The 26,989-nt window shown below is 38.6% G+C and overlaps 2 protein-coding genes across 2 annotated transcripts; one reads left to right on the forward strand and one right to left on the reverse strand.

The window, feature by feature from the left end:
- Positions 1-228: 228 nt before the first annotated feature.
- On the reverse strand, positions 229-18,956 carry ripk2 (receptor-interacting serine-threonine kinase 2). The gene is made up of 12 exons (XM_088014429.1): positions 17,312-18,956; positions 16,157-16,310; positions 14,632-14,787; positions 14,375-14,532; positions 13,044-13,093; positions 12,792-12,953; positions 11,993-12,078; positions 9,953-10,060; positions 8,786-8,789; positions 6,879-6,974; positions 6,226-6,411; positions 229-4,961 (listed from the first exon to the last, which is right to left on the reverse strand). The coding sequence occupies exons 1-12, from the start codon at positions 17,506-17,508 to the stop codon at positions 4,573-4,575; spliced, it is 1,746 nt and encodes a 581-aa protein (XP_087870555.1). The 5' UTR covers positions 17,509-18,956; the 3' UTR covers positions 229-4,572.
- Positions 18,957-19,323: 367 nt separating this feature from the next.
- LOC106920594 (sorting nexin-16-like) lies at positions 19,324-23,822 on the forward strand. Its single transcript, XM_088014819.1, has 6 exons — positions 19,324-19,876; positions 21,492-21,578; positions 23,031-23,179; positions 23,253-23,322; positions 23,394-23,545; positions 23,623-23,822. Exons 1-6 carry the CDS (start codon positions 19,658-19,660, stop codon positions 23,750-23,752), a joined length of 807 nt encoding a protein of 268 aa, XP_087870945.1. The 5' UTR covers positions 19,324-19,657; the 3' UTR covers positions 23,753-23,822.
- The last annotated feature ends 3,167 nt before the right edge of the window (positions 23,823-26,989 follow it).

The following is a 26,989-nucleotide window of genomic DNA, read 5'->3' on the forward strand; positions in this document are numbered from 1 at the left end:
TTACAAAATAAACCAATGTTGATATGACCAAAAGAACGTCCAAACTTTTTTTAATCAAAATTGGAGTGTTTCCATTCAGCAAGTTTATTTTCAAAATAAACTGCAGAGGTTCCCCAAGATTCAATCCTCCTCTTAACATCAGCAGTCTCCAAACTCAACAGCTAACACCCTGCAACTTTTAGATGAAAAAAATAGAAAAAAAATAAATAAATCAAGCAAAACAGCAGGCAGAGATAAAAACAGAATATTTATTTGAATTCAGTAAATGATATTGCATTTGAAAAATGTCTTAGTTGTAATTGCAGCTACACGTCAACCTAAACATTTCCTGACCGACGACCACGGACATGAACTAGTTCAGGTCAGCTCTGCAAAAAGACAACCCTGCTCCCTTTTCACAAAAATACACACTTCACAAATACTTAAAATAATGCAGTTATCACATACAGTATAAAATATAGAACATCATATACGACTTATCAAATTTTTGTCACATTTTATTCCTCGACTTTGCTTGATATGTGTGTGAAGAGCTTTTCCACGTTGTTCACTTTTATTAGAGTCGAGACCACAAGCAGAATATGAGGCACAGTTTTCAAAGACAAGGCAACACATGTCCACCGTATGGAAGCATATGGACCTCTCCTGGTCCTAATCTTGGCATTGTAATAATGATTCGGGGGTGACACTGCTTTTTAAGTATGGGCCACCTTATAATCTTTTTTTTAATGTACTGAGATTAAGTCTGGGTAATAACCAAGTCTTGGCATCAAAGTAAGAAGACATTATGTGTATTTTTTCCCAGACGATATTTATTCCGCCATGACAGCAAGTGTGGAAGAAAGCTGAAAATTCTCCCAGCAGTAACTGGAATTGAAGCACCTATTGGAGAAAACGAAGGCCACAATCACGACAGTAAGGCCCTTGATTAATGTAAAAATGGCCAAACATCACATCATGTTCGAAAAGTGCAAATTATTGTTTAACTTCATACCATTAAGCTATAAAGTTTTTTTTTTTTTTAAATGGACTGAAAAATTATATTTAGCAGTGGGAAATCTGGTCTAGTTAAAACAAATTCAGCTCTACCAGGGCGAACCGCTGACCAGTTGCTGGGAAACAACTGATCATGTTCCCCACATGAGCGCTACCAGGTTGCCGTGACGACAACACTCTTCAGTGGGGAAGCTATAGGAAGACTCGAAGTTTACCGTTTTTCTTTTGTTTTCTTCAGTGAGCTGATTAAAAATGAAACATCGTTTGGAGCTCGTGTGTTATTTGCTACTGTCAAACAAGGATAAAACAGGAAGTGAACAGATTACAGTGAATTCTCCAGGAAATACACGCAGACTGCTGCTTACAGTAGCAAACACTAACCACACTAATTATAAAAGATTCTTACAATATCAGCATTAAATGTCAACCAAGTAGTCATGTTTTACAGCGATTTCTCTTTCCAACACACACAGTGTGACTGAATGAGTCATTATATGATAATGAGAAACTGATAGAAACCTGATGGCATGATTGGGGTTATTACTTTTGCAGGTTAAATTGTTTCAGTAAAGGAACATATGAATATTGTTCATGGTTTAATAGATGAGCAACTGATACAATATGATGAAGTGGTCAGTGACAGTTCTAGACTTAAGCAACAGATTAATAGAAAAAAAAAATTTGGTGACATCATCATAGTCGTAATAAATCATGGGAAAAGATCCAGTATTGCTCCTCCCTTTGTGCATTTAAAATAAGCTGCAGCAGCAGGAATATTTGTTTAAGAATAGACTTTCAAATAAATTACATAATATAAATTCAATCTGATATTTTTTTAAATCCAATCTTTAATTTCTTAATTTTAAGAAAATAATTTCCAACAAAGTTACTTTACTGGTTCCTCTAACAATCCCTTTAACATCAATGTGTCACTTTTAGGCCTCTAAGATCTTCTAAATTGTGATCCAAGTTTTTTTTAATATCCAATTCAAATAAATAATAATAATAATAAAAAAACATTGTTTATCCCAAAGAGAAATTAAATGCTGTAACTTATATCATCCATGTATCTTCAAAGTCGTGGATAGTGATGTTTATTTCCCATCGTGTGCTCAAATTAAAGGCTGGACTTTTCTACTATAATAAGATATTTTGTTGCTGTGTAAAAGCTTTACTTATATTCGCAAATTTGTCTAAAAAATAATATTTTACTGATATTTTACCCTGATATAAAAATAAAGAGTCTATGTAAAGGAATTCCATATTTTAGCAGAAGCACTGAGGCTTTCCATGTAAAGAGGAAGTTGATACTGCTGAACAGTATCAACTTCCTCCTGATTGCTACTAATCACTTTCCAATAGAGGGAAATCTGTTGTATTTACAAAGACTGCTGCTGTTTGGAGCTGCTGCAGTAGAGTAAACGTTCAGTATTAGTCGGACTTCCTGTACAGTGAAGTTTGGTTAGCTTTTGCTACCTGGAGAATGAGGACGACTTCCTTCACATGTGCCTTTTGGAATAATTAATGTTCTCAATACAGGAGTTTTTAGAAGAAAATTAATTCTGGAGGAATTCAGAAAGGTGCAAAGCTACAAAATTATAGGAATACTGAGTGAGGTGAGGCAAAAAAAAAAAAAAAAAAAAGACCGTTGATCATATTACTGGACTGGACGTCAAGTGTCTACTGTGCGACACACAAGTGCCGTTGCTAAGCACTGAGTCGGGAAAATGACTAAATCAATCAAAGAATCTGAAAAAACCCCACAATGTTTTGCTATTAATTGTCAATACAATGACAACCAGATAACAAGATCTAGTTAGCAGGTCAGTAACAAGTTTTAATCAAAAAACTTTTTTTTTTTTATAAAGTGGGAGGTAGGTCAGTCATGCTAGCTTGACTTTGAAAACCTTAACATGTAGATGTGCTGTGGAATTCGGTGTTTCAGTTCAGGTAATGTCAAAGTAAGGCGACCCACACACCCAGTGTCTGACAGATCATTAGTAGAGCAGGAGTTTAAATGAGCCACTTCTCATGATCAGTTATTAATAATCGCAAACTAAACATAAAGCCTGAAAACATAAAACTATAACTCACTGAATGTCCTGTTTTTTGGGTGAGTTTAATGTTTGCACGTTCTGTTAGTGTGTAGATTCTCATTAACTTGAAAGTAATCTCTGCTCTGTCGGCTAGGGGAGCTGTTGTTGGCTGGTTGCCACGGCAACAGGTATGTGTGAAAAAAGTATGACACCAGCGGTTTTTAGACGTCATTTTCCCTTTGCCATCGTGCGCTGCAACCAACTTTAGCTAAAAGTTCACCAAAGTTGGTTAAATTTCTGTAAAACAGCTTTAGCTTCTAGCTATAGCGGTTAATAGGCAGTGTCCAATCCAGTAAAATAGATCTGTGGTAATGGCTGATCATCTTGGCCCACTTTTTACATCCATCTCACACTTACACACACACACCTCCTCTTAATATGACTGAAGATGAATCTGAACTTATAACATGTCTACATGGTTAGCCTTTGTATTCCAGACTGAACCCACACAGAGAGAGACTAAGGGACGAACACTAACTGGACTGAAGCCTCAAAGAACAACCCAGAGAAATAAATACTACCGTCAGATACGACTGCTACTTCGATCTAATTAAATAAGAACCATCAAGGAGGTCTGTACACACTCTGAACACACATCAGTTAGACCTAAATGGCATTTGGTACTGCTGTTAATTAAACCCTAGAATTACAGACGCACCGATCCAATATATTCATCCCAATATTGAAGAAATTTCTAAATTGTGTATCTGTGACAAGGATACACGATTTACGATGTCTGATCTATAGAGACAGATCTATTCAGTCTAATTCTATTTATTTGTGTTCTGAGTGACATCATGCTTTATTAATGTTTTACATTATTTTTAGATTTTCTGATTTCACTTTCTGAACCATTTGAAGGAAGCTTTGTTGTTTGACTAAGGCAATCAACCTATTTTTGTCAGTTTCAGTTCCTTTATTGTTTATTTTGCACTGACTGTTTTACTCCTAATTGACTAAACAAATGAAAGTTATTTTTACGTTTGACCAAAGCTTGTGAAGCAATTTGTGTATTTAAGTGAGCTGTACTGATGCAGAATTATCAAATTAACTCTGCATCTGCATACTGAGTTAAGCTGTAATTCAGTGTAATTTTTCCGTTTTAAGTCAATTCAGCTGTTTTTCTGCATCAAATTGGCAAATACTAAACCTCAGATGTTGGTACCAGAAGTGAAAAAAGTGGATCGGTGCGTCTCTACCTTTAAATCCAGCTGAATCCTCTCTAATTCAAAGCTATTTTGAATGAAATCACTGATGCAGTCTTACACCCTTTTGGTTTCATGAAAACATCTCGTTGGGTTGGTACCGGTAACCGATCCTGCTCAGCCAGCTCTTCCCTTCTGACCTTCCCAGGTCAGGAAGTGAGGTGAGTATGTTGAGACCGGAGCCACGGAGTGTGAACTGTAGTGTCGTGTCGTCAACCTGAAGAGTTTCCGTTTGCTTTCCCCCTCGCCTGCTGCTGCTGCTGCTGCTGCTGCTGCTAAAAGTTCCTGTAGTTGCTGTAGGACGTGGAGAAGGGCGGCACGCCGGGCACGGCGGCCGAGACGGGCGAGCCGATCTCAGGCGGGTACGGCTTCAGCCCTCCCTGGTTGTTCTCCACCAGCTTGCGCACGACAATCCGGCAGAAGTCCTCGTCGTGCTTGTGGCAGTTGTCGAGCAGCTGGCGGACCTTGGCGGTGCGTGTGGGCTGGTTGACCACCAGTTCATAATCCTCGCGCATCAGCATGGAGCGGGCGAGCAGCGCGTCCAGGCTCTGGTTCAGACAGGCCTCCGTCATCTGGAGGACGATGTCCTCGCGCCGCGTGGCGATCCAGTGGGCGACGGGGCCCCGGGAGGGAGGGGACTGGTGCAGGGGGGGAGAGTGCTCTGCTGCCACACAGAAGGAGGGGGACAGATTATATGGTGAAATCAGGTGAACTAAACGGTTATTTGACCCATTTTTGCCCTGCTGCTATTCCGACTAGTGTTGCACCGATAAACCGGTCAGGATTTGATCCCGTCTGGGACATCGGCCGATACTTACAGGGGAAACAAATCTCATCTACGCCCGCAAAGGTCTGAAAATCTGACCACCTGACCTGGTTGGCTACCAACTCTAATTTAAGACTTTTTAAGACAATTATGAACAAAATTTAAGACCTATACAACGACAGAAAAGAGAATTGTATGTTTTGTCTCAAATTCAATCTTCAAAAACAAAAGTTGGGTTAAATGAATCAATTTGATTAATTGTTTTATGAAAATAATATCGATTATGTCATCAAATTTTCACTCATTCCGCAAGAAAAAAAATACACAGAATATATATGCAAGATTAAGTACATAAATGATAATGATAAATTAAAATGAGCTCAGTCATTTCCATTTGCATGATTTTTCGTTTCTCTCTTTGTACCAAAAACTGGATGATAAAGTCTTCAGTCTGCTGATTTGGTCTCAACTAAACCTTTTGTTGAAGAATATTTTGTTTCCTGAGACTTCATAATTCATTTTATTTGTCGTTTGTTTTGTTTATTTATTTTGGATATTTAAAATGTCTTCCAGCTCCAGTGTTAAATATTCATTAGAATTTAAAGTTTACTGATCTTTGAGAATATGTGCTCGCGTTATTATGTGGACAACAATATTATCAGTTATTGCGATAACTTCTGGGACAATTTATCACCCAGCAAAATTTGTTACTGTGACAGGTACAACCTGTTATTTTCATATTTCACGGCAACTTTGATTTGATTTTTCTTGATAAATATAAGACATTTTAAGGCCTATGTTTTAAATAAAAGGATTAAAGACTAAGACTTTCTAAAAACATGCAGACATCCTGTATCACTCTGTTGCTTCGCAACTTTGTCGCTATATTTAACAACTTTTCAGAAAAAAAAAAGACAAAAAAAATCTGAAGTGGCAGGTCAGGCTTTTTAAAGATCATCCAGAAAACGTCAATCAGTGCATCCCTAACTCTGAGCATGTAAACAGAAAGCAAAACCTGGCAATGACTGAAATAAACTACAAATGGAAGACCGTCTGGACATGCCTCAGAGCTTTCTCACGCGCGCGCGCGCACGCACACATACACCCCCCCCCCCCCACACACACACACACACACACACACACACACACAGACTGCTGATACCGTTTATGCTGAGGTTCTGCATGGCTGCGTCAGCCTCCATGGTGGGCATGGCGGGCCTGACGGGAATGTTCAAGTCGTTCATGGGTTTGGCGCTCTGGAAGCCGTTGGGAATGCTGCTCTCACAGGGATCTTTCAGAGACTGCGGATGGTCCAGGTTAGGAGCAATGAAGGAGGAGGGAAGGCTCGCTGCATCAGTGAGAGCAGAACAAGAGTCAGAACTCACCCAGAACCTGAACCCGTATGTCCACAATCAGCTCAGACAGAAAGGTGTTCATGTGATAGACCGACACAAAGAAGTGGGTAATTGTAAAACGGATGGAAAATGATACACGGTTTATCATTTGTAAAGATAAATATCTGAAAAGTGTGGCATGCGTTTATATTCAGGTGCGTTTCTACCAGTGTCAGACTGCTATTTCTGCCCATTCTTTGTGGTCATGTTGCACGGAGGGAATATGTGAGCACCGGTTCAGGTTCAGACTCATGTCTGGACTTTGACTGCGCCATCCTCCTAACAAATGAATAATCTGTAGCTTTTCAGATGGAGAAATCCATGCTCTCCTTATCAGAAAATGCATAATGTTATAACTTTGTGTTGGGTCTAATCACATAAAGACCTGAGCCAAAGCTTTCTGTTAACGTGTGGTTGTTACGTTTAGAGGAAGCAGGACTGGTGCTGATGAGATTGCCGGGTAGAGAGATGTTTTCGTCCTGGGGGGAGTATAAGACAGAGCAGCAGAAAGAAAAGGGTTTTAATCCACCATAAATCAAGGGTCATTTTAGGAGGGTCTTAGCACTGTCAATCACCTCATGTACCCACTGCTAAATGTGCTGTAGTGGAGAAACAACGTTACAGGGAAAACAGCTTATCCGCCGTCATCGGTCACTATGCTAGTTAGCCCTAGCGTGTATAACAGGCTGTGCTAGCTACAGCGTGACGGAGAGTGATTGACAGCACCAAGACCCGCCTCTTTGCTCTGTTTGGTTCTTTCTAGTCAGCACTGGGACAAGGAAGAGGAACTGGATGTTTTCACAGATTATCTGTTTCATACAACCCCTGGCAAAAAGTATGGAATCACCAGTGTTGGATGAGCAGTCATTCAGACATTTCATGCTGTAAAACAAACTCGGATCAAAAACATGACACAATATTAAGGTCGTTCCAAAGTGCAACTTGTTGGCTTTCAGGAACACTCAAAGAAATGAAGAGAAAACATTGTGGAAGTCAGTGAATGATACTTTTATTGACCAAACACAGGGAAATAAATATGGAATCACTCAATTCTGAGGAAAAAAGTATGGAATCACTCAAATTGGAGGTAGAAAAAAGGACACACCCAGTCTATTTCCTTTCCCTAAATGGACACCTGCCCCAGATTAGATGTGCCCGTTAGTGTGCAGTTCAAAACACCTGCAGTCATGACACCTTGGAGGGCTGCTGGACGAAGTGGAGTGGCGAGAACCATGACTCCAACAAGAGAAATGTCCCTTGAAACAAAAGAGAGGATTGTGAAACTTCTTGAAGAAGGTAACCCTTCACGCATGGTTGCTAAAGATGTGGGCTGTTCACAGTCAGCTGTATCCAAGATATGGTCCAAACACAAAGAGCATGGAATGGTTGTTAAAGCCAAGCGTACTGGTAGACCAAGAAAGACATTAAAGCGTCAAGACAAACAACTAAAGGTCATTTGTCTTGAAAACCAAAAAAGTACAACTAAACAGATGAAGCATAAATGGGAGGAAGCTGGAGTCAATGTATGTGACCGAACCGTAAGAAATCGCCTAAAGGAGGTGGGATTTCAATACAGGAAAGCTAAATGAAAACCAGCATTGACACCTAACCATAAAAGAACAAGATTCCGATGGGCTAAGGAGAGGCAATCATGGACTGTGGATGACTGGATGAAAGTTGTCTTCAGTGATGAGTCAAGAATCTGCATTGGACAAGGTGATGATGCTGGAACTTTTGTTTGGTGCCGTTCCAGTGAGATTTATGAAGAGGCCTGCCTGAAGAAAACAACCAAATTTCCACAGTCCTTGATGATATGGGGCTGCATGTCAGGCAAAGGCACTGGGGAGATGACTGTGGTTAATTCTTCTATCAATGCACAAGTTTACATTGACATTTTGGACAGTTTTCTCATCCCTTCAATTGAACAGATGTTTGGAGATGATGAAATAATTTTCCAAGATGACAATGCATCGTGCCATAGGGCAAAAACAGTGAAGGCATTCCTTGAAGAAAGACACATTCAGTCGATGTCATGGCCTGCAAATAGTCCAGATCTCAACCCAATAGAAAACCTGTGGTGGAGATTGAAAAAAATGTTCCACAAGAAGGCTCCAACCTGCAAAGCTGATCTGGCAACTGCTATCAAAGAGAGTAGGCACCAAATACTGTTTGTCCCTCATCAAGTCCATGCCTCAGAGACTAAAAGCTGTTATAAAAGCCAAAGATGGTGCAACTAAATACTAGTGATGTATTTTGAATGGTCTTTTGTTTATGTGTTTTTCATGATTCCATACTTTTTTCCTCAGAATTGAGTGATTCCATATTTATTTCCCTGTGTTTGGTCAATAAAAGTATCATTCACTGACTTCCACAATGTTTTCTCTTCATTTCTTTGAGTGTTCCTGAAAGCCAACAAGTTGCACTTTGGAACGACCTTAATATTGTGTCATGTTTTTGATCCGAGTTTGTTTTACAGCATGAAATGTCTGAATGACTGCTCATCCAACACTGGTGATTCCATACTTTTTGCCAGGGGTTGTACCATGGTGGCAGTTTCAACAAATATGGAAAATATACTGCTGCTTTAAAGTTTGAGTGGAATTTTAATTTCTTGAGTGAAGGAAGAGGCATCAAGATGAAATTCAATAATGTAACAAGTTACACCAAAGAAGCAGAGATGGATTAAAACATTACAACACATTGACTCGTTGGTGTGAGCCTCAGCAGGAATCTGCTCTGAAGTGATTCTGGTCTGAGCTGCTGCGGCTACATTCACCAGAGACGATACCAGCAGCTTTGAGTTGATAAGAATAATAATAATAATAAGAAGAAGAAGTCGGCTGTCTAAACTGTCCTGACCGCAGTGTGACCTGCACACACAGCTCACGGCAACAACATGGATTTTTACGCCGCATTAAACAAGACAAACCAGATAAGCTTCGACTCAAACAGTCTGAGCTGCAAATGAAGCAACTAATGTCTGACTGGATTACAGCAGCACTGCTTCTGTCTGTTAGAGTGGGACGAACCTGGATACAGGCTTTCTGCCATTCACAGGGATTATTCATCCATCTGGTTTGCTGTTTATTATGTAAGGACAGAAAAAAAAGATTTTCCTATAAACACTGACTATTTAGAGAAAACACTTGTCCTTAGGAGGACATTTAGCTGTTAAATAAAAAGTGAAGAATAATAGTAAATACAACATGTTCAAAAACATAGACATAAACAAAGCCTTCCAAACAATTTAAAGCAATTAAAATATTTCAAAATGAGCAAAGTTCTGGTTTCTCTTTAGCCAATCCTTAGTGAACATTTTAACGTCAGTTATGGTCTTAAGGTCAAAGGGTGAGAAGAGTTTACAATAGAAAAGGTTCTCATATGGAATGAAAAATCTGGTCCAACATGTAAATGTTGTTTCTTTTTTTAAGATTACATCACAGCCTTCCTGTGTTTCCTGTGTTCCATGCGGGTGGAGGGCAGGTGGATACTAACCAAAGGCCACGGGGTGACGGGCTCCTTCAGGTCGTTCAGAGACACGGCCTCATTGCTCTTCTTACACATCGGAGGCTGAGCTGAGCAGCAGGCTGAACTCCGACTCAGCTGTGAGGGAACAGGAAGCACACAGCAACGTCACACACTGCAGACCTCAGTCACTGAATCCACCAGAGCAAAGGAAGAACCGTGTAGACGAAGGAGGAAGCCGAAATTAGAAAGCAGACGAGTTTCTTGTCACCTAAACAAAGCTCCTTGTTTTAACCCCAGATCTAAAAAAATAAAAAAAGGTTTTAGATTAACACCTTTCAAACCGCCACACATCAACCCATTTCTATTTTTAAGAGTGCAGCGACCTCCGCTTCCTCCTTCAGCTGTCCAACCAGACCTGGCCCACTGACTGGTGTGTTCACACACACGCACACAGAAACTAGAAAAGGAGAAGGATGTGTTGAGGGGGGATTTCTCGTCTCTCAGCCTCTGCTGGGCGTCACGTAACAGATCAAACTGTCCCAGATTACACAGTTTGCAATATTCAGCGTCTCTCTGTTCACCTGAGTCAGGAATCAGCATCAGCTGGTGAGATGATGGCTTCATCCCTCTGACTAATAATGTGTGTGCCATTTACTATGAACAGCGTTACAGAAAGTTTTCATTACTGAAAGTGTCTGAAGTATTTGTTCCCTTTAACAGTTCATCACATTACAACCAAATTTATAAATATATTTTATATGGATTTTAACTTAAAGGATTGAATAATTAAATAAGTTTCTGTTTCTTCTTTCCATCCAGTTTCAGATAGCTGATTGAATTCATGACGTCGTTCTTTGCTTCTTATGTTTGTCTGCTTTATATTTCTGTTGTTCTTTGTATTGTTATCAGTATTTGTTGAAATGGAACTGCATGTTTGTGATAAAGTGCAGGTTTATTCGTCACACCCCCGAGATGTGATCAACTGATTATTGGAATAATCATCAGCTGACTTAGTGATTAGTGGCTAACTGGAGTATTCAGACTCTAAGAACATCACAGTCAGAGCTGGAATGAAGCCAAAACTGTACAAAAAATACACATTTTGTATTTAGAATGAAAAAACATCGTTTGTCTGTAAATATGTTCAAACCAAAACTCCTCAAGCAGGTTTTAGCTCCACCTGGTTCAAGTTCTGTAAGAAAAATAAAAAAACTCCTATGAATCACCTTTTGCTGTCCAGTTATTAATGGGTTAATTACATAAATGGTCACCAGATCAATTCTCCACTCTATTGATGTTCAGGCCTGAAAATGTTACATGTTGATGTTAGTTGCAGATGCTCCTGTGTTACAAATAATCAGATGGTCACTAAAAGAATGTTGTTAAAATTAAAATGTTTACTTTCTTACTTAAAAAAGGGACTGAATTATTTGTTTACTTGCATTTTTATGTATTTTTAATATCGTCTAAAATAAACTTAAGAGGTTAAATGAAAAAAACCTACAGAATGTGTTCATTTTTTATCCACATAATTGATTGAATAGTTGATTACTGAAATAAATTGTTCGGTGAGCCCAACTTGGAAACAGTAATTAGTTCCCCAAGAAAGTAATCCAGTTATTTTACCTATTACTTGTTTTCAAAGGTAATCAAATGAAACTTTTGTTTTAGTTTCACTTTTTTAACTTCATGCACTTCATGCATCAAGCAAAAACAGACTGAAACGCCACTGTCTCTGATCTGAAGTATTTTGTTGAATAATTAAACCTATTCTCTTAACATCTCATTTTATTAAAAAAATACATAGAAGTCTTTCTTCTGTTAAATTGTATTTCTGTAAATTTCATCATATGTAAACTAAAAATGATTTTTGCATTTGCACTCTGTCTTTCCAATAGATGTAAATAAAGTGATAACATGAAAGCATTTCAAAGTCCCGTCACTGGTAACATGACAAACATCACAGGTACTTCCTGCATGAACTTCCACTGCAGTCTCAGTACAAACCACCGGATCTGTCCCTGCGCCATTTAAAAACCCCATGAACACGTTAAAGAAGAGATTGACCTTTGACTTCTTGATCTGCAGCACAGCCTCCAGGAAGTCGATTTCGTCGAATCGTCTCACCATCGGCTCCAGCTCAATCAAACACGCTGAAAATGAAACGGACGCATCAGTCGGCGCCGTGGAGTGCGTTTTCCTTTATTTAGATCAGATATTTAGAGATGTCTACATGTTCCAGTGTTGGCGTTAGAAATTAAGGTTTATTGCAGTATTATTCTGATAGGATTATATTACTTGAAAAAGCTCTCAAAACAATATTATCGCTTATCGCAATAACTTCTGGGACAATTTATCGTCCAGCAAAATTTCCCACTATAAACCTTGGTCATATGTCATTGCTTTCAAAATCCATAAACAACAACAAAAAACTTTGTAACACTTTATTTGACGGGGTGTGCATAACACTGAAAGTCCATTAAAAGTGCCAACTTTGCATTAAAGTGTCATTATTTACAAAATAATGCAAAGTTGGCACTTTTAATGGACTTTTAATGGAATTCTTAAAGCAATTTTGCATTAAAAGTGTCATTATTTACCGAATGACACTTCATGACATCAGTCACAGACATTCATAAAGACTCCTTCATGTTCATGACAGATGCTGTCATGTTTATGACAGTGTCATGTCAGTCTTTTGCACACCCTGTCAAATAAAGCGTCACCAAAAGTTCTTATTCAGACTAGGTGTGACGGCATGTAACAGGAAGCTCGGACTTAGTTTATGCTTAGTCATGACAAACTGTCACATGACTCCTGCTACTCAGTGAGATGAGCGGATGTGACTCTCGTCGCGTTGGCTTACTGAGGAAGGAGGGCCGTTCGTCGGGGTTGGAGGTCCAGCCGCTGGTCATCAGGCTGATGAGCGTGTCTCTGCTGGGGATGTCGGCGGCCAGGCTGTCCTGGCTGGTGTCGGGTCGCTTCCCACGCAGCACGCCGAACATGATCTGCATGGGGTTGGTCACCTCTGAGCGCAGAGACACAGCCACACGTTCAGCTCACCGCCGGGGGAGTCACACATGCGGTTGCCATGATGGCACGCCGAATAATGACCTACCTTCGTATGGAATCTGCCTGGACAGGACCTCCCACATGATGATAGCATAGCTGAGGGGGAAAGGTCACAGAGAGAAACCGGTTAGGGAAACCAGGAGTCACATCTCTGCTCTCAGATGGTTTTCTGTTCTCCACTTTGGAGCAAGTTTAGGGAAGCATGACGACTCAATGACCCGCTTTGTTGCAGCAATCAAATTCTCTTGCTCAAAAGCAGCAGGAAACCCCCCACAGAGGAAAGTGAACTTTGTTCGTTTTCATAGCAATTATTTCCTCCCTCATAAACTCTGTGGCTGATAGAATTACCAAATCCTCCCTCGTCACTTCTGTGTTCTTGACTTCACATGACAGATCAGCTCCACTCAGCGTTTCACTCTGACAGGCAGGGGATCCACCTTCCATAACTATGGCAAAAATCTGCGCTGCCCTCATGTGCTGACAGAGACTGTCGTTCTGATATCTACCGCACCCCTAAAGAGTTGGTAGATCTTTATCTGTTGCTGTTTGTGTCACAATCACCTTGTATTGTAAATTGTTCTTGTGTGTCAGATCAAAACAAAGTATTAGATTATTACACTGGTCAACAGTCAAAATATTGTCTGGCTTTTTCAACTGTTTTAGGGCAATTTTGATGAGCTGAATCCAAAAATCACATTGGTTTTGCTCCATCAGATCAACTTTCTGAACTGTGGAGCAACATGAGCATCAAAATGCAGGACTTGTTCTCACATCTGGAGAATCTGGGATCAATGAGTGATGAGCCGGAGGAGATTCCATCAGGACAGAAAAGAGACGGAGAATTTTACACAATGAAGACGTGATGTTCAATTCACATGTACTTATCCTTATCAGTGTTTGCAATTCAATTCACAGAAATCCAAGTTTGTAACATTTAATTAATACACTCTGTTAGAAAACTTTTTTTTTTCTCCTGAAGCCTTTTTTGGATGAGAAATATTAATGGAAATGAACTGAAAATGTCACAAAAATAGCATCAATTTAGTCCAAAGATCAGATTTCTCTAAATCAGATTAGTATAAAAACCTGACCTGATTGAGAAGAGCAAGAAAAAAGAAGACTGTGAGTGTGTTTGAGTTGTTCTTCAATGGTTTTTCTGCATTATTTTTCCCTTTGATTTGGCATTCGGCACTAATTACTGGGTATAAATAACAACATGCCTGTAAAAACTACACATAAGTCAGAAGTTGTAATGTGACGAAATGCAAAGATCAAAGTGTGTGAATAGTTTTCCAAAACACTATAAATTTCTATCCAGGCTAAGACAGAATCATCAACCCGACTGAGGTGACCGTAGCTCCAGCTCTGAAGCCTCACCTGTACATGTCGTGCTTCACGTCAGCCCGCCGGGTCTTGGATGGATCGTACTCCTCGGGGGGCATGTAGATCACGGTGCCCTCCATCTCGGTTGGCTTGGACCCGGAGCCTTTACTCACAGACAGCTGCCGCCACTTGGACAGACCAAAGTCTGCGATCTGGAGAGAGGAAGAGCAAAGAGCGCAGGGCGTTTCAGAGCTAACCTGCTGCACCACACTTCTACCAGCGACCCTCTGTGACACGTCACTGCAGCAAACCTTCACATGAAATTCTCCATCCAGCAGAATGTTCTGTGTCTTCAGGTCGTGATGCAACAAAGGCGGGGTCATGTTGTGGAGGAAGTTGACCCCCAGGGCGATCTCGTACAGAGTCCTCAGGCGCAGAGGCCAGGCCAGGACCGGGTACAGCTCCTTCTGTGGGTGGAAAGGATTCACTTTAGCTGATGAAATGTGATGCAAGAGCCCAAACACAAAGTGAGAGAGAATCTAATGTGGAATAGCTCATGTGGGAATTCCCCCAGACTCAGTTCAACTCCTGATCTCTGGACCGTTTCATAGTTTCACCAAAGACTGGAGGCTTCAGTATTTCACTTTTATTTTCAGTTTCACTTACTGGCAAGCCAAGGCAAAAATAAATAAATAAAGGCTGAGTTAATGACAGATGATAAAGAGGTTTATCAGTTGGAGCAGGAGAACAAAGAGTATGACCAACACAGTTACAAAAAATAGGAACTGTTAAGCTAACTAGATTAGCTGAACTTCTACAGTGCGGGACATGTGGTTCTTTCATATGGCAGGTTGCCATAGTGATAGGAGAAGCAGAACAGTTCAGAAAATGAGAAGATCGGCTGGAAACCGTTCTGGTGCCATGTTCACTAAAGAATAGGGATAATGCTCATGCTAATTACAGAACATTAACGGGTAGGCCTGTCGCAGTAAATCAGTTAATCACATAATAAGTCAAAACAAGCTCAATAATTTCTACTTGCTTGATTTATTGATTTTCTCTTTTTCTACTAAAAAACTGGATGATAAAACTCTTCAGTTTAGCGTTTTGGTCTGAACTAGACATTTTTTTGAAGGACTATTTGCTGCTGTTTTTATTTTTATTTTATTTTAATTATGTAAAGCACTTTGAAATGCCTTGCTGCTGAAATGTGCTATACAAATAAAATTTGATTGATTGATTGAATATTTTGCTTACAGAGACCTCATAATTAATTTCATTTGTTGTTTCTGTTGTTTATTTTTTTGTTGTTGTTTATTTTGGATATTTAAAACCTCTGTGAGTTCCAGTGTTAAATGCTCATAGTGATTTAAAGTTTATTGATCTTTTTGAGAATGTGTTCCTGCATTATTATGTAATTGCTTATTTATTGCAACAATAATTTTGTTGCGATAAACAAAATTACTGTTTATTGCAACAACTTCTGGGACAATTTATCCTCCAGAAAAATGTGTTATTGTGACAAGCCTGTTAATATATAGTCCAATATATATAAGCTGGGTATAAACTGATACCAACTGATGATGCTAATTTTAATACGTCTCTTTACCAGATGCTCCATGTTGTCCTCGCTGCCCGAGAAAAATACTATAATTTCATAATTTTGAAATACTTGAGTATTGTTTATACTATTATGACTCTAGCAGTTCTAAATGTCTTAGGGTACAACAGTGAAGGGCCGATGTCGTGCGTGGCTGAAACGCATCGCTGCTCCAACTCAGCCGATTCTAACCCACCAGGTTCTGCTAACGAATCCCTCCTTCACCGGGCGGTTACCTCGTGCAGCAGCTGGTCCAGAGAGCCGTTGCTCATGAACTCTGTCACTATGCAGAAGAACTCGGGCTCGTTGCAGATGCCAAAAATCTGGATGATGTGGTTAAACCTGGCTTTGTGGAGCACCTCGGCCTCCTTCAGTAAGCACTTCCTCTCTCTGAAACACAGCGAAAGATGGAGGTGACCTTTGCCCCTCTGCCCTTCCAGGAAAAACGCTAAGGACATTCTGTTGCAGAAACTCACAGCAATTATTCCATGAATAAAACTGCTAACCCTGCATTGTTACAATATCACTATTTTAAATTATTAGCTGGTTCTTTATTATTTTTCACAAACATTATCAAAACCCAGCCTTAAAACATTTAATATCACTTGATTTAGGAGCATTTATAATAATACAAATAACAAATAATAATAAAAAAATGATTAAATGATGAGCACTCAAGTTTTATGTAATCATCAACACTATGATTATGCATTTTGTTTGCTTTGTTTTGGCACAGCTTCCTCTGAATGTGTTAGGACCATAGTGATGCTGAAAAGGAAGCACATGCCCCAGGTTGTTGCACAGCAGTTCTTTAAGTGGCTGATTTAGGCAGATCATGTCAAATAGAAACTGCAGCTTATCCAGAAAAGTTTCCCACGTGCACGAGTCTAATTGGCGCCATGCTGACATTAGTAAACATGCCCATATGATCCCAAAAGCTAAAGCATGGCCATCTGCATGTCTGGCTTGCCCAACTTTAAAGTGACAGTCTGGTGGAAAACCCCTGAAAGCAACAACCACTGGCGGGATGGTGGCAAAACATTAAATAATTTCGCCATATTTTCTTTAGTAGTCTGATAAAAGTGAAAATATGGAAGGAATTCAGATTTTTAATAGTTTTGTGATTCTCTATTCAATGCAAACCTGAAACACCATGCAGTATAGTGGTGGCAGGATCATGAAGTGGGGACGCTTTACTTTTTGGTTCTTCTTATTTTGTCCACCACCTGAATGAGTTTTGATATAATTTGTAGCAAACTAAGAACTTTGCTAACATCATTTTTACAATGTGAAAGTCCAGCGGAAACCGAATTTGGCCTCCAATTTAACTTCAGTTAGGACGTCATCTCCAAACAAACTTACTGCACTGAAAACAACATTGACACGGGTACCTTTCTCCGACCGAGTCGAGCTTCAGGCACTTGATGGCCACGGTTGTTCTCCAGTCGGAGTGCTGTGCCTTGAAGACGGTGCCGAAGCCCCCTCTGCTCAGGTAGTACAGGTCCGTCAGCTTCTGGTAGGGGATCACCGGCAGAGTGCTCGTTAAGGTCCCGATGTTGACGCAGCCCGCGGCCCCGTGCGGCTCCATAACGCTCTCTAACAGGGAGGTATATGCAAACTGGACAGGCTCAGCCTCGGACAGACAGTAGAACTGCCTCTTGCGGTAAAACGCAACGAGGAACAGCTATCCCATTTACTCGCCTGCCGAAACGTCGCGAATGTTAGCGAGCTAAGCTAACTAGAGGCTGAAAGAGAGGAGCCAGCGACGCTGTTCAGCGATTTTTTTTTTTTTTTTACCGATTAAGAGAACATCATAACTGAGCACGTACACGTTCAATTCTCGATTTATTGATGTAGTGCCGCCCTGGCGACTCAGCGGAGGGGGGAGTTAACGCAGGACGGCAAGAAAGACGCCGCTGCGGGAGCTGCGCGATTATTTAAGAGAGCCACTTTCTGTGCTGCCAATGACGACTCACTTCCGGGTCTGTGTGATATGTTCATGTATGTAGGATTAAAGATATCTCAACAGTTAAAATAAAACACGTGGACACGTAGTTCATGTTATTGGATGGAAGCAAACGTTATGAGTATGTGTAAGCCCATAATTTCTAATAGGACGTGTGTGCGTTCTTTTAATAAAGACAATATTACAATATTTGTGTAAGTTGCTCAGTTCATTTTATTGTTTCAATTTCACTTGAAGTAAGATATTCCTCCATTTGCACAAGCTGATTATCGGGGGGGTTTTCAGATGTGTGGGAATTTCCCGAAATCGGGGTTTTCCTCAAAGGTGTCAAACTGAACTTGCATTCAGCCATGTGACTGCTTGTTTACCGTGAGTTCAGAGAAAATGTCACCGTTTCCTTGGTTTTTCAGATCTTATACTAATTTTGAGATTAGTATAAGACAAAAAAAATAAATTAATAAACAAATAAATTATTTTTAAACATCTCTCTTCAATAAATAAAAAATAATGATATTAAATAAGCAAACATTAAAAAAAAAAAAAAAAAAAAAAACAGATCGGGAGAGTTTTTCCACCAGTACCATATGGCATCAGCCATAATAGGATTAGAAATGCAATGCCATATCAACAAAGTCTATGGTTTGAGATATGGTCTTCTTTTGGATATTTTGGAGATTGTAAACAGAGGAAAACATTAAAGCTTGATGAAGTATGACGAAGATGGAGGAAGACAATTTGGATTCTTGGTATAATAAAAAAAAAAAAAATTGGGGCCATCATGCAATTTTCAAACAATATCCTAATTCTGACAGACAAAGCTTGATGGTGATGAAAATGGTTCTTCGAAATAGACACAGTCTTTGTAAAACTGTTTAAAAGTCCAGCAACTCATCAGTATCATCATTTGATACTGATGTGGTTAAAAGCTGAAGTATTTCCTTTTGTGTAAAGGTAATACACAAAATATTACCTACAAATTGAGCATCTTGTGAATACAAATTCATAAGATGCTCAACATTCTTCATTATAATTTTTTTGATTATTATTTTTCGTGATGTTGTCATAAAATGATAACTTAATTCTCCTAACATTGGAAATTTATCCTGGCAATATTCTAACTTTTATTCTTGTTTTATTTCAATTTTATTCTAGTACAATTACAATTTGTAACACTCTTGTGACACTACATATTTCTCTGAATATTATGACTTTATTATCATAATATTTTTTCTTAGCTAATACTCCTTTGTGTCCTAGAAATGATTTAAATATAAAAAAATATATCCATTATTTAACAACCTAACAATCCAGGATTTAATCCATTTAAAATATCAAAGCTAGTTGTAGCCTTTCCTTTGTAAAAATGACATGGCTGAGAAGTTTCTCTGAAGCATCCAGTTAATTGATTTGAATTGGCATTTAATAGAAACAGGAAGTCCCTCCTGTCTGGTACACAGTAGCACATGACTGTATGTGCATTGACCCTCTGTAATCGTAAACTTGTGTAACCCATAAGGTCAATAAATTCCTTGCTGCACTATAACTACTGCTTACTCAACATCCAGCCACATAAAGTGGCCCGTTGTTTTTCATGAGTCAGCAAGACTATCCCACAGTTCGGATGAGGAATGAAACTGGGATTAAAGTGACTCTGAGTTGAAGTAAGTAATCCGTCAGAATGATGTCCTTGTATTTATTTCTCATTGTGGCTATGAATGAACTTGTTTCGTGTGTGTAAGCAGGTGTTCACTTAAAAAAAAAAACCTGTCGGATGGCTGACCCGTTTGTTCCAGTCCATTTATCTGTCAACTGGTTCATAGTGAACAACTCCAGTTTGAACAGAGGGTCGTCTCTGCTCACCGTAGATGAGGCCTGCAGCAGACCCAGAGGAGAGCAGAGTGACAGGCCAGGGAACACCGAGAAAGAGGAGAAACCCATCAGTGCAACTCTGCTGGGCTATGAGATTCTGAAGGAGAGGGAAAAGTTCACGGTAGGAAGTCCGGTCCCAGAGAAAGACAATAAATCAAAACAGTAAATATCACAGTAGATACATGATGAGTAACAATAGGTAATACGTCTGATATAATATTCAATATTGTGTTCATCCTAAAATAAGGGCGTCATTTTTTCCTCAAAAGATGATTAAGGCAGAAAAAGAATCACTTTTGTTAAAAAAAAAAAAAAGATCGAGGCCATTATTCTAGGACGAGGATGAAATTCAATATATAGAATATTCACTGAATTCCCATTCAGAACCCCATGGCATTCTGGGGGACGTAGGCAGAGGAAAGGGTTTAACTGCTCAACTTCTTACGGACAGTTAGGTAAGATTGGTGGCATCAACCAAAATCACTCTTTCTTTGGTTACCTAGCAACAGCCAAATGAGTCACAGCAACAGTTTCAGGTTTATCACTGTGACTCATAACTGCTAAAAACAAACAAACAAACAAAAAACAACATGGAGTGAAAACTGTGGATAAAAGAGGAAATGTGGTGCCAGTATTTCAGATATAAAAAAAACAACTAATCTATAATTATCAATATATGAAATGCTGATATGCTGATACGTTTGTCAGCCGTATCGTCCAGCCCTACCGTATCATGAGTGAAAATCAAGAAATCTGTAATGACACTCGTTTGCTCTTTTCATTTTCGGATTTTTGTCTTTATGGTAATTCTTTTGAGGGTTTATTGCAAAGTTTAGTTGCATGATCAACAGGTTTACAGGAACATTCCCAGCCAAAAGTTTTGAAAATGATTCAGATGCCAGCTTTGTCATTTTTTTTTATTTTAGTATTTGTGATGGCAGATGGGGGGTGACATCATATTTAGATTAAGAGAAAACTGATCATATTTTTAAAAATGAATTCATTGTTTAGTTTTAGTCAGCTTTTTTAAGTATCCCCCATTTGTCCGTACCATAGTAGAAACTATTATTTCTGGTGTTCACACCACAAGCATTAGGATAAAAACTACAGACATTACTAAAAAGAGAAACATCACAGAAAAGCCCAAAACACACAAATAAAAACCAAAAAACAGAAGTTGATAGTCACAGCAGTTCCAAAGAATGCTAAAAAGTAATAACCGTGCACACTACATGTGTAGAATTAACAATAATTTCATATTATTTCATTATGTATTGTAGATTTTTAGATTATTTTTAAAGGGAGTGGGAGTAAATAAGTCTGTCTTCTCCTTTTCAAGCTAACTGCATTCTAAATAAGGTTTTATTACATAAAACAAGAACTTGACCCAGACAATGTCTTGTTCTTATGTTACTGTATATATTTGTGAATAAGTGGATGCATGTGTATTTTCTTTGTTTCTTTTTTACCTACTCTGGAGCATCATATACATGTTTTTCTTTTTTTTGTGGCTAAAAATAAAGCAATAAACAACAAACCTTTTATGATCACCAGGTAATGTTATTTAGAAGGCGGTGATTATATGAAGTGGCTCTTTCCACAGCTGTTTGTCTGAGAAGACTCAGAATACGTCACAATGGGTACATGTGATGTATGTAAAAGATGTATGTCCAGGATACTTTATCTTTATATTGATCACTCAACAATAACTCCATAAAGCCTCATCTGTTTTGTAGGTTTATAAGATTCTTATAAAGAGGCCTGAAGGAGGCAGCTGGCTGATCTTCAGAAGATATGCAGACTTCTGCATGCTCAGCGATCAGGTGGGAGTTATTTGCACACACCGACCGCACAATTCCATCAAGGTTGACCTTGTATGAAGGTCATGACCTGACAGAGCGTGAAGCCAGGAGCAACACGAAGGAGGAGGTTTAGTTTCTCTACAGGTTAGAAATCGGTTAAGAGCAGGTACAGTGCTGTGAAAAACATTCCCTCACCGATTTCTTCTGTTTACATTAAGTTTAGACAAACACAGCCTGAGTAAATACAAAATTCAGCTTTTAAGGGATGATTTGATTTATAGAGAATATCCAAAATTTGTGAAATTTTGATACTAATTGGGTTTTTTGTTTTTTTAATTTTTTTCCTGTGTTTTGCTTGACACTCATGGATGCCACTTTTGTCCAGTCTCTATCTTATTATCAAATCATAAACATTAAAACCTGCACTTATTTAGATGCTATTCTGGGCTTTAATAACACATTAGAGTGTTTTCTTTGAGTTTCAAAGCCATAGAAACAAACAACTTGCAACCCTTTCCTGACTCAAAATCTCAATAATTTTGTTTTTTTATAGATGGGGCAGCATTATATAAAATCCACTTTTTTAAAAACTTTATGTCATGTAATTAAGTTATTCCCTCACCAAAAACATACCAGAGTGTTGTTTTCTTTGTTTGAGAAATCCTTTAATCTCCATGGCAACCATTTAGTTGTGTAAAACTCCTGGGTGGACCCAGCTCCGCCATGGAGGACGAAGCTCCTCTTCAGAGCTGCAGTTTCCAAGCCTCAGAGCTCTGGCCTCACAGAGCAGCCCTCCTCTGCGACTCCCCCAATCAGCTCCTTCAGACTAGCCAGCATCAATTAGCAAACACTCGGTGGAATTACGCATCTGCTGGGTTCTTTATAGGAGCGACTTCTCAGTGCAGTGTTGATAAGGGCCTAACAGAGGAGCCATGTTGTGATGACTTCCTGAAGACGGAGTTTCAGAAAGAGCATGAGTTTTATTAAAGAGACAGGGACCCAATTTCAAGATGTTCAGAAGTCCAATTACAAATGTTGTATATGTTTTATATATACGTTTTTACAACAACTCAGAGTAACTTGATTGTGCTATAAAACGATACTACGTGACTGGGGGGAAAAACATAGTACTGCCCCTTTAAATCTTGAATTTCTTCAGCCATGTTCTGCCTTCTGAAACCTTTTAGCCTACTTCGTGTTGATGGACTGGTTCTGTTTAAGTCATTTCTTGATTTCACAGGTGTGACAGTAATCCTGCATAGTTGTGCCTACAATTATACTCAGAATTGTTTTTAACTTAATAACTGTTAATTCATGATGTAAGAAGAACTACAACTACCTTTTCACAAATTTAGCTCATTTAGGCTGCTTTATAAATGAAATCATTGTTAAAAAGTTATGTTGACTCTCTGTAATCTAACGCCATGGTAACCAAATATATATCTTTTCCTTTTATCTGTGTCATTGTTGCAGCTTAGAGAGCTGTTCCCCGGTTTCCATCAAGCGCTGCCTCCTAAACGACGATTCAAAGACAACTATGATGGAAGTTTTCTGGAGAAGAGACGTTTGGGACTGCAGACTTTTCTAGAGAATCTGATGTTGCACAAACATATCAGCACAAGGTACGATCCCTTCCTGCAGACGGCACCCTGAGTCGTCTTTGTTCAACTACTAAAGAGATCTCTGGTTTCTCAGTGAACCCGTGACATACTTTCTCTCTGCGGATGACCCATCGAGTCCATTTTACAGTACGGAGGAAAGCAGGGTGAGTTTAGTTTCATTCAGACGGGTTGAATACTGACTTTTTGATTCAGTTCAAACACTGTTTGTCTCCAGGCATTTTGTGAAACCCTGGAGCAAAAGAATCATCGTCTCCTCAGAGAACTCCTGGAAAAACAGAGAGAAGTCGACTCGTTAACCAAGTCTTTAGAGGATAAAGAGAACTACATCGACCTGCTGTGGAGAAAAAAACAGGTAAAAATAGTCGACTTTGTAACTTTGAGAAAATCAGAAAAATCTCACATTTGCACGTAAAAGTCTTCGTTTTCCCATTTTTCTCTAGGACTTTGGAATTCCATCCACACAAAAAGGAAGACACAAATGTGAATGAACAGAAGCAGAATTTGGGATTTGTGAATTCTCAGAATGACAAAGGAACCAGGGAAGAATTAAATAAAATCACAAACTGGAACTAGAAGCTTTTTATCCTGAATCAGCTGTAAGAAAAAAAAAGAACTATTTATATAAGAAAATGTGTTGAAATAGTCTTTTTTTGAGTGCTCTTGATGTGCTGAAGCTTAAATGTTTGTTTTTCCATTTTCTGTACCACTGATGAATAATAAAGTCAGAGTGCAGCAGTAATGTGTGATTTACCTGCTTTATCTTTCAGAGATTTTTTTAGAAGTAGGAATCTGTGCAAAGACTGTGAACAGTAAATATATTACTTGCAGTAGGTAAACTCTTCAAAGATGAAAACTTCACGATTTTTATCACCTTCACAGATTCTAAAAAGACTTGGATTTCAGAGTGGATGACATAAAAAAAGGATTTTATGTAGTTTTCCCTACAGAACTGCACAGTTCTGAAAGAAAATAACAGAAAACAGCACCGTAAAACAAAAAAAGCCTTTCCAATTATTGTAATCAATTAAAATTTTATTTAGAATAATTCAGTTTTAAAAAAGCTTTATTTATCCCAAATTGAAGCTAAATATGAATTTTTACCAGTTGTTATGAATAGTAATGCTGAGGGTAGGATGGATTTCCAGGAGCAGTCAGTCTTGCATTGAATTTGAATAAGCCTCTGACTGAAGAAAGTCTCATGATTGTCATGACATGCTAACAGCTGGAGGTTAGCTCCAGGTCCAGGAATATTCGTCCAAAAGTGCTGGACCTCGATCAAATAAAGATGAACTAAAGGTCTTCAGAAGGAACAAATCAGAATCATCGTAACAGAGCTGCTCCATGTTGCCACGACGAGAGGTGCGATTAAACAGTTTATCAATTTTGTGTAGGTTGTGTTTAATACATTTTTGTTTCGGAGTTCGATTGTGCCTCTAGGAGTAACTGTGTTGCATGCACGTCAGTAGGAGAGGAAGTAAGGTAGGAAATGACCACAAGGTGGTGCTGTAAATTTATATTTGAAAGGAGAGCTGGTTCATTCTAGTCCTGCTGTAGGACTGAATGGCCTTTTCATGCCTCTTCACTCAAAAAATATCAAAATACAAAATAAACTTCTGAGAAGACTTTTAGCTGCCATTTATGACATTAAAAACAGCTGCTAAGAAAGGACTCATGTATGGGAGTCTAAAATAACAGGTGAAAAGATTGACTTCAGGATTTGAGCCGTACCTAAAATCAATAAATTAGAATATGTTCACTGATGTGCATTATCTTTTGAATATAACTTTTAAGCAAATGTTAAAGCTGCTTTTAACTAAGCCTTCATTTTTGCATAATAATATATTTTATTAGTTTGATGTAATATTGAAATCTTAAATATTGTCTTTTCATTAGTTGTAAACAGAAAATCATCATAATTTATAAAAATGAACATTTGTAAACATCATTTTGTGAAATTAATCTACATATTAGGGGCCGGGATTTGTGTTTACCCCAACCATCAATATCTAATATAATTTTTTTAACTTCCCACTATTTCTCATGTCCAGTTGTAGAAACAGAAGCTCTTTGGATCAGATCCTGTCAGTGAGTGACAGGATCTGATCAGTGAGTTTGTTGTTTTTCTCATTCGGTTTATCTCCCCTTTAACTTTCATCTCCGCTTGCTCAGCATGAAAACACGTTGCGTCTATAAAAAGACGCAACGTGGGTCCTAGCACTGGGAATTGTTTTGTGCCATTAGCCTACTTTCAACGTTTTTTTCTTTTCTTTATTTCTTTGCTAAAATCCAAGCTGGGATTGGCTCCAGCCCTCTGCAATCCTGAATCCTGATCCAGACATAAAAGATGGATAGATGCGCTTTTGTTTCACTCAATAAATCTGCTTCATCTGGGAGCCTCTTGTACGCCTTTTCAGCTGCGCATTCCTGTTTTTGTTGTGTTCCCATTTGCCGTTTACTCCAAAAGAAAATTTTGGCACTTATGAATTCTTAACATTTATTGCTGCGACAGGCAAGTGAGAGGACCAGTGATTTTTAATTTAGATTTCTGAGTCTGCCATAATCTAACTGTGTTGATCCCATTTTCAGAAGTATATCACATTTGACAAAAAAATGATATATTTATTTGCAAGAAGAGGATTGTAAATATGGCTTGATCAATTTTTTCCAAAGCTTCTTCAAGGTTTTCCTCCAATACTGATAACACAATGAATTATATTCTTCTTAAAAGCTGCTGGACTATAAAAGTCAATTAATCAGTTCTTAAAAATATTTACATTTGGAGGAGAAGGAACACAGCTCTGAACTAATCTATAACTCTATGTCTTAAAAAATGAAAGTCGAAGCAAGATGAGGTCTTCTGAGTGGCCTATAGCTGGAGGAATTTTTTTTATTTTTTTAGCTTACGGCAGCATTCAGAGAAAGTTCAAAATCCACTATTTGCAATTTTCAATAATGAGCACAAACAGCCTAAACATTTGAGTCCAAGTATGTTGAGTTTCAGAAACTTCACAGAGTTGAAATCCAGTAGGGAAGAATTTCAAGGACAACCAGAACAAACCAAAGCAGATGTCAGTAAACCAGGAACATGTCCTAGATAACTCTGCTGTAATAAATAATAATAAATATAATACACATGTATCAGAAAAATGGAATTGTGGGTTGGGCAGCAGAGCTGAATATTTTGGTTTTGCCCTCTCTGCCAGCAGCAAACAGCTTATTTAGCTACTGAACCTTGCTGTGTCTATCGGGTTGGGTGGTCGTTTTATGAAACTAGACTTATTGGTGACTTATCTATTTATTCATTTAATAAGCAAAACTTATCAACAACAGTAGATTTTTGATAACTGTTGCTTTATTTTGTCAGGTTCATTAAATGGGCATGCCCAAGTCTGCATTTTAGTAAAAGCCAGTAGATGTTTTGGCTCCTTATGATTAAAATAAAATTAAGTGAAATCAAAACCAAAAGCCTGGATGGATACATTGTGTTGCACCTTAAATTTTCCACTTTTAGCTTGTAATTGTTTGTGTCTGACAGCAGTTGTACAGTACCGTGTGTGTGAAAGATTTGAAGACCCATAAATGATCACATATTATCACCTTCCTAAAATAATAGCCTAAGTAATTTTTTGACAAAAGTTTTCTTTTTTCTTATTTTTTATTTTATTTTATTTATTTATTTATTTATTTTTGCAAAAGGCATGATGGACAAACATTGTTGTGATGACATGCTGAAGACGGAGTGTCAAAAGGAGCAGAAATTTCTTAAAGAGACAGAGACCCAATTTCAAAACGTCAAATTTCTTTTAAGTT

This window comes from Poecilia mexicana, unplaced genomic scaffold (genome assembly GCF_051168715.1).
Source record: "Poecilia mexicana isolate PSO_F unplaced genomic scaffold, ASM5116871v1 scaffold_17, whole genome shotgun sequence".
In the NCBI taxonomy this organism is placed as follows: domain Eukaryota; kingdom Metazoa; phylum Chordata; class Actinopteri; order Cyprinodontiformes; family Poeciliidae; genus Poecilia; species Poecilia mexicana.